This window comes from Epinephelus fuscoguttatus, linkage group LG2, assembly GCF_011397635.1.
Source record: "Epinephelus fuscoguttatus linkage group LG2, E.fuscoguttatus.final_Chr_v1".
NCBI classification, from domain to species: Eukaryota; Metazoa; Chordata; class Actinopteri; order Perciformes; family Serranidae; genus Epinephelus; species Epinephelus fuscoguttatus.
This window is the reverse complement of record NC_064753.1, coordinates 39,698,405-39,711,646: the sequence shown is the minus strand read 5'-3', so window position 1 is coordinate 39,711,646 and position 13,242 is coordinate 39,698,405. Positions and strand designations below refer to the sequence as shown.

The window sequence follows — 13,242 nt, the reverse complement described above, 5'->3', positions numbered from 1 at the left end:
CCTCCTGCCGCCCACTCCCGTCTCAAACACGGAGGTCTCCCTCTCCGCTGAGCACCCACGGTTCAGGCCTGGCCTGTTAAATAGCCTGTAACCATAACAACTGTGTGACACAAACTCAGTGCTTTAGTAATTAAATAATGTCGGGCTTGGTTGGGTTCGGACAGAAATATGTGGCCCGTGCCGCACTCTAATGGAAATGCATGTGACCTTTTTTTTTTTTTTACAATCTAGGAACTGTTTGCAGGAACCGTTACTCCAAATGTGATGGAACCGTTCCAAAAAAGAACCGGATCTGGATCCTAACTCTACGTAGGATATACTATTATTATTCAGGTTTTAATAGCTTTCTTTGGGCATGTATACAGCACGTCCAGAATCTGTGTCTCAGCTGGGGTTTTACTGCAGTTTGTGACAGCTATCAGCAAGCTCTCAAGCTGTCATCCGTTTGCGACTCAGTCGATGTGACGAATCTTCCGATACGCAGAGGATTGTGAGTCAGAGTAGCAAGATAAGCACGCTGGCTTGTGTACTGCAAAATGCTATCTGTTCGGACTTGCTAAATCTTTCTCTGGTATACTATACAGTATGGTAGTGTGGGTACTGGAACTCACAGCAGCTCACCAGTATTTTACAAGGCTGGTTTAGAGATGAATGCCCAAAAGAAAAGCTCACATTTCTGATCAGAAGAAGACACCCCTTCTTTCAAACATGCTGAAAGGCTTACATATCAACAGGTTTTTGGATGTGTGTAAATATGGTGATACCAACTTTTTCAAAAAGGTGGTTGAAGGAATGAAAAAAGGTCAAACAAGTCTGCCACTGGTGGAAAACTTTGAAAAAAAATCCTGTTTTGATTCAGAGAAGCAAAATGACAAGAGACAGCTGCTCTGCTTTTCCATATTTTAACGTGATTCACAACATGTTTGGCGCACATTAATCAGAGTATGCACAGCTGCATGTAAACACAAATATCAGTGAATATTCATATTCATTAGTCACATAAACAGATAAGCAGGAATGTTGTCTTTTTCGGAATAAGGGCAAAAAACAGAAAACAGGTTCTGCTGGCACAGCAAGATATTCAGACGGGGATTTGTCTCCTCTGTTTATTTCTATATTGACACACGAAGACTTTAACAGGTTGGAATAGAGCTGGTTGGTCTGAATTTGCACATGCAATCAGACCTGTAACACTGCTTGGATCTTGTGACATGAGACACTTTTGCTGTAATGAGTTGGAAAATCAAAAACTAAAATTTAATATTAAGACTCATTAAGTTTTATTTTATTTATTTCTTTTTTTTTTTTTTAATTTGCTCTAATAGGAATGTGTCTGATTTGTTTCACTGAAGGTGTTACACTGAAACCAGAACAATACAAACATGCCGCAGGTTTGTTGTACATCAGTATGTCTGTGATAATTTAATTAAACACAGATTTGTTTAAGGATAGGCATATTGTGAGTGAAATGTCAAGAAAATTACAAGGCCCTTGTTTACGGCAGGTGAACATGCAGAAGCTGCTCTGGAGCCCTTTAACATTTAGTTTTAAATTGGGCTTCGCTGGAGCATAATGTGAGACAATTTATAATTAATTAAATTACCACAAACTAATCTTCACTCAGACAACATAAGGCCTTCAGGCCCCCTTTGGCAGTTCTGCTCCTTTTGTAACTTTGGTAAACTTGTGAACACACAGAGCAAGGTCAACTCTTGGCACCCTTTGGTAGTAAAAAAAAAGTTTACGAACTGCCCTTTAAACCAGACAAGTCAATGACAACACTGACCTGCTATGAACAGAGTGAAGGTGAATACATGTATGGTACATTCACTGAAATAATTAGAGAAAAATCTTACCTTGTTTAAGCTCATTGAAGATCAGTTGAGGAGTGAATGCTGTGAGGCTGATCTTTAACAATTGTCTGTTTGTTAAATATATGACCGCCAGTTACAGCTACTATACACAGTACAAGTTGTGATGTCTTGAGAGGTCGGGAGCTTTTCTCATGGAGCTTTGGAGGCGAGGGTGCAGGGAATGAAGACAGTTTGAATTCAGTATCATCCTATAACAGGTCACCTTAATTCTTGCAGACAAACAGTAAACAAACAAACAGATATTTAAATTAAAAGTCTACTTCTGTTACACATCAGGCATTGTCTGTCCTGTCACTGTTTATCTTTTAGCTCCTTCACCAGAACAATCAGCTTATCTGTTTCACCTGGGCAGCAGCCATTGATCTGACTGCCCTGCATGCTTATCATGGGTTTTGTAGTCTTTTCCTGGATGCCACGATCATTTGTAGTTCTTACTGCATCCATCAGGAGGGAATGTATAGAGAAAAAAATAAAAAGAATAAATTCTCTCAGGTATTGGTTTCACATTTTGACAGATTTTGGTGATGTATGTCGCCATTCTCTTAGAAATGAGAGCTGTTAACTGTGTTTCCATATGTGGTCAAAGTACTGTTATAATCCAGCCCTGTCACCAACATGCACTGCCTGACATAATCCTGTTTTTATTGTATTATTTTTGATATAATGTGTTTAAGTAATGAACCATAGAAGTGTTCACAATGAAAAGAGGCTATTGTAAGAAGGTCAAAGAAGCATGAGTGGATTACTTTTGTGATACAAATGAAGTTATTTTTATGAAAACAGAATTCAACTGATGAATTGTTGCTGATTTGTTTTTGACATGTTGACTTGCTCTTGTAAAATTGTAATTGTAATTACTGTTGCTGTTCCTTTGCTTAAGATCACTTTGTTGCTGGTAAAATACTGTTCAGTTACTGGTTCCTCACTGCCTAGATTTTACGTACATTTGTCTTAAATAAAATGTTGAAAATTACTTTCTACTTGATGGTTCTTATTAGGTCCGCCAGGCCATCAGGCATTTGGTTGTGTGTGAGCGTGTGTATCTGTTTGTCCAAAGCTAGTCTCTATATACAGACTCTACATTCAGTGAATGTAGGGTCTGTAGGCAAACCCCGGAGATCTTGCCTCCGGAAGAAGAGCGGAAGAGCCCTGGTTTCCGGTTGTAGGCTGTTTGTAATATGCGTGATATTGACCAATCATGTTTGAGCCGGCTGCAGTTGTTGCCAGGTTAAACGGTCTGTGCGGTGAACTAAAGAGGTGGAACATAATTGGCGTCACTACAAACTCTGAATCCATTGCAATGGTTCAGCATATTTACTTATATATAAATGGAAGTTGGAAACGGAAATCCGCCTCCTCTGCCCAAATCAAACCAGAATGCCAAAAAATCTGGGGTCTAACTCCAAAGGCTGTATCGCGGTCTGCCGGAAGTCAGACGCCGAATACAGCTGATGGGTTCCGAGAATGGTCCAAAGCTAATCTCACACACTACTGGACCAATCAGCCTAATACTTTGTGTGCACATTGATAACTGTGTGCTCAATGACATCTTGTGGTTACGGTGATTCAGACTGTTTAACACTGTCAATGACTGCTGACTTCTCATTTCTTTTAACTGGCCAGTAAGGGCTGCAAGTCATCAACACAATCACACAGTAAAAGCATAAAGCAAAAGGCATGTTCAGTAATGGTCTCAGCTCAAGATAAGCCTCACCGAGGCTGTTACATGACACATTTTGGCTTGTCGTGGCTCCAAACTGACATTCATTCATTCATCTTCTAACCGCTTCATCCTCTTGAGGGTCGCGGGGGGCTGGAGCCTATCCCAGCTGACATCGGGCGAGAGGCAGGGTACACCCTGGACAGGTCGCCAGACTATCGCAGGGCTGACACATAGACACAGACAACCATTTACGCTCACATTCACACCTACGGACAATTTAGAGTCACCAATTAACCTGCATGTCTTTGGACTGTGGGAGGAAGCCGGAGTGCCCGGAGAGAATCCACGCTGACACAGGGAGAACACACAACCTCCACACAGAAGGGCTCCCACTCCCGACAGGGGAATGGAACCCCGACGCGCATTATCCCGCTTAGAACATGGCTTACTACTAAAACATTCAGTGATGTGACACAAAATAATGATTAAAGCACGTTTTATTGATTCAAAATTCGCAAAAATAAATGCCACTCCGATCCTGTTTGGCCTGTGGACTAACGTTAACTGATTTTGATGCTCCTTAGTCTAAAGCCGTTGCTATGGTGTCCCTAGCAACGGAGCAGCAGAGCAGCGGTGATACCTCAAGAAATAAACACTGCAGAATTTTGTTGATTGACCAATCAGAATCAAGTATTTAAGAGTGCCATGTTCTAAATATATATAAAAGACTGGTCTCATTTTAATCTCTAAATTAATTCCATACCCAATATGTCATGATTCACTTAATATTTCCCATTTTGTCATCTTCGCCGCCATCTTGACTATAAGGGAACCAGAAGGCACCATTCCACTGGGTGCAGCTCCGCCGCAGGCATGATTTAGAGAGGCCACAATCAGTCTCGGCCAGCACAACACCATGACCCCCCAACTACTTTCAATTTTTTCCAGTAGCCACTTGCAGTATTGCAGCGAAATAATCCCCTGCTGTCCATAACACATGTTCCCCATAGACCACCATTATGAAAGGGACGTCTGTACAACAGTTGACAGGACATCTCGAGCCGCAGTCAAGGTCTTATGACTCTTCTTGTTATGAATTTTGATCTATGAAGGTTTTATATTTGTAAAACTGTTCTCAAGTCAAGAAAAACAATTCCAAAATCTGATGTCATCACAGTGTAAAGTCTATGAGCTGAGTGGGAACTAGCGGGCGGGGCCAACTGGGGAAACGCTACTGTGCATATTCAGTGGGCCGCGTACCATGGAAGCTAGAAACCTTTGTTTGGCTTGGGGTCCCATGTTGAGTTATTATTATACATCTATGCACAAAATTGGCTGCCTGGCGGAGATCTGCTCTCTGCTGCGTGCACTTTTCTAGTTCCTCAAATTTTTCTCTTAACTAACCTTATGTGTTTTATTCATGACAACAAATGTATATATGCTTTTTATGTGATTACAAAGTACTTCAATATATGATAAGACACTGTAGTATGATATGGTGTCTGGTGATAATTGGTCCCTTCCTTGTATCAGAGTGGTGAGGTGGAAAGGGAAAGGACAAAGCAGCACTGTGGATCTGGTATCAGCGTTACCACAGCAACACATATTAAATTACGTCAAGGCTTACAGGTGGTGGACTTTAAACGGAGGTGGAAGGACAGGTGACGCACATCACAGGAAACTGTCTTCTTCCTGGAGAGAAACAAAGTGACTGCAACAATGGTGAGAGCGAGAAATCCAATAAACCTTTTCATGTATTTTTCTTATGTAACAGAAATATTTGTATCTTACCTGACGACGAGTGATGTCGTTCTGTTTTCACCCTGCAGGCTAAATTCTTCACACCAGTTCAAATCAATGGTAAGAGTTTTACACTACACTTTTCCATTACTACTATCTAATATATTTGACTTGTACTATCTGTTTATTTCCATTAAGTTCTCAACATTTATCTTTTAATAACTAATACATGTTGAAAAACACACGAGGAAGCACATATGGATCAAAGTCTGTCCTTGTTCAGTCTTAGTAGCACTTGTGAAGTAATGCTGGTGTTTCTCTAAGTAAACCTGCTGTACTGAAAATGTCCCTTATTAAATAATGCAGTGAAATGAACTATGCTGATGTAATCCATTACTTTTTCCATTTCCTTGGCAGAATACAAGGAGTGCTTCTCTCTGTACGACAAGAAGCAAAAGGGCAAGATTGCTGCCAACGATCTGATCACAGTAATGCGCTGCCTGGGAACAAGCCCCACGTTTGGGGAAATTGAGAGACATCTACAAGTCCACAAAATCGGTTGAGTACATACAGTGAATCTAATTAGTTTGAGGGGCCAGTCAAGATTGCAAAAAATTGTTCAAGGTGACACAGGTCTTAAGCTAAAACTTTGAAGTGTAATTTGCTTTTAACTGTTTAACTGTTTGAATGTGGTTATTATGGGTGGTGCTCACAGAAATCCTTTATCGTTATTGTTATATATACAGTTATTTCTTTCTTTATATGCATTATTGTTAGTTTGTTATTGCAAATCTTGAGTTCAAGGCTTTTATAAAACAATAATAAAAATTAAAAAAATAAAATAAAAGTAATTATCAAGTGGCCAACACATTCTCACTTCAACCGTGTCACATATCGACGTTTGGTCATGGACTTTCCACGTCCAAGTGGCATATTAACACTGATGAAGCCTACTGCTTTGCTTTTAAAATAACAAAATATCAACAGTGTACAACATACAGTATGATACCCCCTGTCATTAGACCCTCGACTCCAATCTTAAATGGAAAAAAAGAGAAAAGCCTTAGGAAGAAAAAGAAGGAATTATACTGACAATCCCAATATTTCTGTCCCCTGCTGGCCCTTACAGTCAGTTTTGATGCATGTGTTAATTATTATGTAACTATTCTTTATGATTTTTTGACACAGACATAATGTTTTCTGTTACATTCACATTTAGAAAAGACAGGCGAGCTGGACTTCTCCACATTTCTGACGATGATGCACAGACAGATGCAACAGGAAGACCCCAAGGCAGAAATCCTGGAGGCACTGAGGATGACGGACAAACAGAAGAAAGGCTACATCCAGGCGTCTGAGCTGCGGGCCAAGCTCACCAAGTTGGGGGAGAAACTCACAGACAAAGAAGGTAAGTAAATTCTAATCAATAAGAAACCTCAAGACGAAAAGACTAGAGGAAGCTACTAAGGTGCTGCATTGATACTGAGGCTACTTTCACTACAATCCACAGTGAGCACATGGATGTATGGGGCAAAGTTTTAGTGTAGTCCAGTCCGTATGGTTTGGACAGTTTATTTGGCTCTGTGATAGAGTGTGCCAGGGCTGACGTCAAAACCCGGAAGTTTAGCATCGCGCTGGTTCCCGGAAGAGAAAGTGAATGTGATTTTTGCATTGCGTTTTGGATTATGTCAGAAAATAAGCTCTGTGGCTAATACAAGTTTATGACACTTACAGGTTTTGTTCAGTGAGATCATCTTCACATATGAACCCCTTTCATACCGCATTTGAAGCTTAAATGCGATCGCCAGAAGTAAAAAGCTAACGTTAGGCTTTAACGGACTACATGACTACTCCACGGTCGCATGACTCTTAACGTCACCGCCACTAAGCTTTCAACTGATTTTGGCCGCTTTATTTTAAAAATATTGTATAATTGGGAAATCGGACTGTTTAAGCTAAATAAGAAGCTGTAATGGCGGACTGCCAGCACTCTCGCCTGTTCGGGGGTGATGACGTTTAATGTCCCCGACAGGGTTTGTAGTCGTATTGAGCAACTTGTTAGCAACCGCCTTTTTTACGACACGGAAAAGCTTCAAAATTCACAAGTAGGATATTTACTGACGTGTTTCATGTCGTAGAACAAAACCTGAAACTCGCTTAAGCTTTTGTTCACCACAGACCTTATCTGAGGCATTTTACCAAAATCCCATTCAAAAAACGTTTTGACTTTTAGACGAGAGAACCGGAAGTGCTAAAAGTGCTAACGGAGTTCCGGGTTTGCTGGCACACACTATACACACACTGGATTTGAAATCAAACTGACTATGAGGCTAAATTTGAAGGTTTTAACACCAACAACCAATCAACTGTGTTAAATATGTAGTACCTTTTCTTAGTAAAAAGTGCCAAGAGTTCCTGGCTGTTCATCCAATATGAACACCCCCAGTACCCTTAAACTTAAAAGGTAACTAATGCATTTTTCAACCTGGACCCCCTTTTAAAATGTTTTTGTGTCTGAAGCCCCGTTTCCACTGAGCAGTACAGTTTGGTTTAGTTCGTTGTTTTTTCCGTTTCCACTGTGAAAAGTTGTGGATGGTACCAATGGAACCATTACGTACCGTCCCCATTTTTGGTCCCCCCCCTGTTGGGGTACCTAGCACACAGATCTGGTACTAAAAGGTGGAGCTGTGAACACTGCAGTCTGATTGGTCAAAAGAGGACAGTCACTCTGCTCAGGGCTGAGTTGTGTCTGGTTTTGAGGCTCATGTAACCACTGTTCATACTGTGGAGAGTTTTATTAGTAAACTGTAACTATAAAATACAGGATGTTTTGCTGCCTCTCACAGCAGCTGGAGTCTGAGAAAAAAATAACTTAATTCACTGGGCCGACTGCCGGTGACTTTTAAAGTCGAATGTTAACCTGTAATGTTACTCCAGTGCATGAGTTGACAGTTTTAGTAATGAGTGGATCTTCAAGCGTTTATATCTATATTGATTAATCTCGACCGGACTATGTGAACTGCATATATTATAATCATCACACGGAGTAAAAAAACAGTGTCCCGGAGTGTCGTTCCTGTGGACTCTGGCAACACTAAACCCCTGAGCTTGCCTGAGAAGGACTAAATGCACAAACCTGCTGTTTTTAAATATCCCATGGAGAGAGACTCTCACTGCAGCCTGTTTTATTTTGCTCTGAAAATGTTGGCGTGCAGCCTCGTTCTGTGGACGATACAAAAGGTGCTGACTGATAAAAGAGGAAATACAGTGAGTGCTGGATGGAGCAGTGAGTGACAACAACCCCGCCCACATTTAAGGGTACTGTTTGCAGTGGAAATGCTAGGGTCTAGGTACCATGTCTGAAAAAGGGACCAGGCTGAAAAAATACAAATGTTTCCCTTGAAAGTCAGAGTCACTGAGATTCAAAATTTAGTGTGTTGAAGGAGAGCCAAAACATGAATCAGACAATCTGTCCTAACACTTAATGACTGCAGTGAATGTCAGACTTTTAGGGGGTAAGAACTGGGATTTGTAAAGAGGAGTTAGGGATTTGGGGGGATATGGAATTTATATAAGAGAAGACTGTAGCCATGAAATGACAAATCAATAAATATTTCTGTCAGAAGAATGGCTTCTCTCCCGGCCTGCCTCTGCTGCTCTCCCCCTCCTGTTCACAAAGAGAATTTTCCTTTCATGTGTCACATTTACTACACCCTCCTGTGGCACTGTAAGCTCCACAAAGACAACAATCGCACTGTAACTCTGACTGCAGCGAGGCTGGCTTCAGCTCAGTATCTCCCCTGGGAACTGCAAGCTGCTTCCATAAATCCACTCCAGTCTTGCCCCATTCGTAGCTGTCCTATAACCTGTGTGTGTAACGCAGCTTTCCTCCTGATGTTTACTCACATTTCAGACAAACTTACCGTCACTGTTATTTTCTGCTGCGTGCCTGGTTGTTTTTTCAGGGGTATCCTCCTGAATACAGATACAGAAAACTACAGAATGTGGTAAACTGTGGCAGAAAGTTGTACTGAAACATGAAAATATGCTCTGCATTTGTTACTCTGCAGTCAAACTTTGTTTCGTGTTTTAGTTCACTCTCACAGTTTGTCCCAGTTTGGGATTTTTGCAGCAACTTAAAACTATTAACATTAATGTTTCACTTCATATGCAAAGTCGAGCCAAAGTTTTAAACTGGATTGTCCAACACTTTTGAAGCAAAGACTCAGAGACGCTGATATCCCGTTAAATGTCTGAGCTTAATTTTGATGTCATTTGTTTTTCAAAGCCTGAGCCCCCTCATTATTTCAGTTAGTAGCTTCAAAGCAACATAAAGATTTAATTCAAAGACTGTCAGTGTGCTGCCTCTGGATGGGTGCTGCTGTGCACATAAAGTACTTTATATTCAAATAAGGCTCAGCTGCTTCTTAGTGGGGAGACATCTATCAAGTTGTTGGACTGCCGGACTATTAAGGCAGATAAAGATCTCACTATACTGTTCAGTTCCTAACTGTAGTGACTGTGAGCGACTGTGGTCACTGTTGCTGCTGTAACACACCAGTTTGAGTATTCAGGAGAGTTTTAGTGCCTGATTTAGATGCCAGAGCATTTATAGGATATTATAAGTGTCGTCTAACTTACAATGACTATCTCAGAAAATATCATGGTATCATCGTATACAATATCACACAATTATTATTATTTTTATCGGCTGCAATGACCATTAGAGGAATGAAAAAATACATTTTTGATTGAACAAATGCTTTGTAACAATTGAAATCTTAAAACCCTTTTGTCCTTGGCGAACATCTGACAGACACTCCAGGTATAAAGGAAAAGCATGCGCACACACAAGATGATAACCGTCAGTTTTTATACCACGGTAGGTATAGCGCTTCAACTAACGATTATTTTCATTGTCGACGAATCTGTCGATTATTTCTTCGATTAGTCGACTGATCATTTTATCGAAAAATGTGTTAAAATGTTGAAAAATGTCGGTCTGTGTCTCCAAAACCCCAAAATGATGTCATCTAATGTCTTGTTTCGTACTCACGCCAAAGGGTTTTAGTTCACCATCATGGGAGAGTGTGTAAAGTTTTGTGTTGTGGTGAAGTTTAGCACAGTGTATTTGACAGAGTTGCTTGTACAATTATTTCATAGATATTTTAAAACTTTTAACACTTTAACACTGCTAAATGTATTCATGTAAAATCATCTGGATCAGGAGGATCGGTGGTGGAATTCTTCAATTCACACTATGGGTACTTCATTAAGTAAAAATAAAGGTATGAAATACTCTGTTGGAATTACTTTAACACTGGTATTGGTATTGATATCACAATAATTTGAATGTTACACAGCCCTACAGTATGATAGCTGTTTACTGTTGTTTCACTTAAGTGGCAATTTAACATCCTGCATTAAAGGTTTAAAATCAGAGGCAACAAAAAGCACATTACCAATAACAAAATGTACTCAAGGTATCAAAAGTAAAAATACTTCTAAAGCAAAAGAATGTGTTCCTCTGGAGTAACCAGTAACAACAGCTGGCAAACAGTTGTAGTGGAAGTGCAGGAGAAGTATAAAGTAACACCACTACTATTGGCATTCATTCATGTTCTGTAACTGCTTATCCTGTTGGGGGTCGCGGGGGGGCTGGAGCCTATCCCAGCTGACATTGGGCGAGAGGCGGGGTTCACCCAGACTATCACAGGGGCTGACACATAGAGATAGACAACCAATGAATCTAACCTGCACGTCTTTGGACTGTGGGAGGAGGCTGGAGTACTCTCGACGGCTCTCACTGACTGGGAGACTCCACACAGAGGGTTTGAAGTCCCACCCCAGGTTTGAACTCTCTGTGTAGTTCCACTACTGTTAAACATCTTAAAATAAGAACAGTAATAATACTAATACTTTGTATAAGATAAACTTTTGGTTCTCTGGTGGTTTTTGAAAAAAGTTGTTCCTGTTAAATAACTGAATCACAGTATTAGAAACATTTGTGAGTTTTAAATTGAGTAGAAATCCTCGATGATGGGGTGAAACATATCAGTTTTGTTAATAGGAATAGCAAACACACTCAGATTATGGCTGCTGGCAGCTCTACTCTGTGAAGGAGTTGTCATCCAGTCAAAATCTCCCTCAGGCAAAGAGCAGCAGAGACTCTCAAGCTCTGATAATCGTGGGAGACAAATGAGTTTTCAGGCAGCGCTCTCTCTGGTCAGTTCCACTCACAAAGCTGTTTTCTCTGTCTTCTTCTTTATCTAGTGGATGAACTCTTCAAAGAGGCAAACGTCAAGTCAAACGGGACCATCAACTATGAGGAGTTCACCCAGATGGTGACGCTGCCGCCTGTCGATTACTGATTTCTCAGCCTCAACAGGGAATTGACTTTACATACACTGAACTGGATGGTTGGAGTCTGCAGAAGTGACGTACTCGACTGAATCTACATGATGTTCAAACTGGTTATTCTGTACTGGCAGACTATTAAGACTAATTGTTCTTCTTCGTCATTAGAGAATAATCATGGGGGGAAATGAATTATTAATTGGAAGCTTTCCTCTATGATTGAACACATTGTGAAGGTGAGGCACTGCTGTTATTCTGTATTGTAGATATGATTTGGCATGTTATTCTTTATTGGGATCAAATTTTGAAACCATTGCATTCTCTGTACACCCCTTGACAACCATGACCCTCCATCCAAACAAGTTTTAGCATCCAGTTGTATGTATGTATGTACTTCTGTATGATTGTGAGTGATATATTAAACCTTTAGTTTCACGAAATCAGCTTTCTACAAATCAATGTTAAGTTTAATTTCCCTCCTAAACTTGTCAGCTTAAAGCTGCAGAGTTTGACAAGCATACTCTCTTTTCTGTTGGAAATGTTTATTTTAAAGGTCCAGTGTGAAACATATAGAGGGATTTAGTGACATCTTGTGGTGAGGAGTGCAAATTGCATCCAGCTGAAAAGTTTTCCTGGTTAGATTTCCTTCAGTGTTTATTGTTCAGGAAGTTTTTTACTGGGAGCCGAATTATCTGCAGAGGTTTCTTCCTCTAACAAACGTACCACGTGATTAAAACTTTTTCACACCTCCAGTGGGAGGCGCCCAGGAGGCATCACTGAACAGATGCCCGAACCACCTCAACTGACCCCTTTCGACGCGAAGGAGCAGCGGCTCTACTCCGAGCTGAATGGCTGAACCCAGCCAACCCACAGAGGAAACTCATTTCGGCCGCTTGTATCCATGATCTCATTCTTTCGGTCACTGCCCAGAGCTCATGGCCACAGGTGAGGGTTGGGTTGTACATGGACCAGTAAATCGAAAGCTCTGCCTTCCGGCTCAGCTCCCTCTTCACCATGATTTTACTGCGCCCGCATCACTGCAGTAGCCACACCAAACTGCCGATCCATCTCACACTCCATTCTATCCTCAGTCGTGACCCAGACATCCACAAGGTTTTTACCAGGAGCCAATTATCCCCAGAGGTCTCTTCCTCCCAAAAATAAATGTGCCCAGTGATTTAAGATGGGAAAAAACACTGAATAAACTGGCTTCATGTTGAAAAACTGTTTTTCCAACTATGGCAGCCAATGCAAAAATGCGAATGGCCCTATCTAGAGCCAGTGTTTGGTTTGTCCCTTCTGAGCTACTGTAGAGACATCACACAGTAATGCAACATGGTGATCTTAGTCAGTGAAGACCCACTCCCTATGTAGATATGAATGGTTCATTCTAAGGTAACGAAAACAGGATTTTAGCTAAAGAAAATTCCATTTCTCCCAATATATATATATATATATATATATATATATAAAACCACATCTATCTCTTTCTTCTTTCTTTCCTGCATGCATCATTTGACATTTATGAAAAACGCATTTACATGAGCATAAGTACATAATTACATAAGCACTTGCAATTTTTTCCCACAGGTTTTATTTTGTAGTATA

General features: G+C 40.7%; 1 protein-coding gene across 1 annotated transcript; it reads left to right on the top strand.

The window, feature by feature from the left end:
• Window positions 1-5,129: 5,129 nt before the first annotated feature.
• Window positions 5,130-12,074, top strand: calml4a (calmodulin-like 4a). The gene is made up of 5 exons (XM_049566231.1): window positions 5,130-5,259; window positions 5,367-5,397; window positions 5,695-5,835; window positions 6,497-6,685; window positions 11,551-12,074. The coding sequence occupies exons 1-5, from the start codon at window positions 5,257-5,259 to the stop codon at window positions 11,646-11,648; spliced, it is 462 nt and encodes a 153-aa protein (XP_049422188.1). The 5' UTR covers window positions 5,130-5,256; the 3' UTR covers window positions 11,649-12,074.
• Window positions 12,075-13,242: the final 1,168 nt, after the last annotated feature.

Coding starts and splice junctions, on each gene's coding strand:
- calml4a (XM_049566231.1), top strand. Junction 5,398..5,694: donor CACACCAGTTCAAATCAATG/GTAAGAGTTTTA, acceptor TTTCCTTGGCAG/AATACAAGGAGTGCTTCTCT. Junction 6,686..11,550: donor GAAACTCACAGACAAAGAAG/GTAAGTAAATTC, acceptor TTCTTTATCTAG/TGGATGAACTCTTCAAAGAG.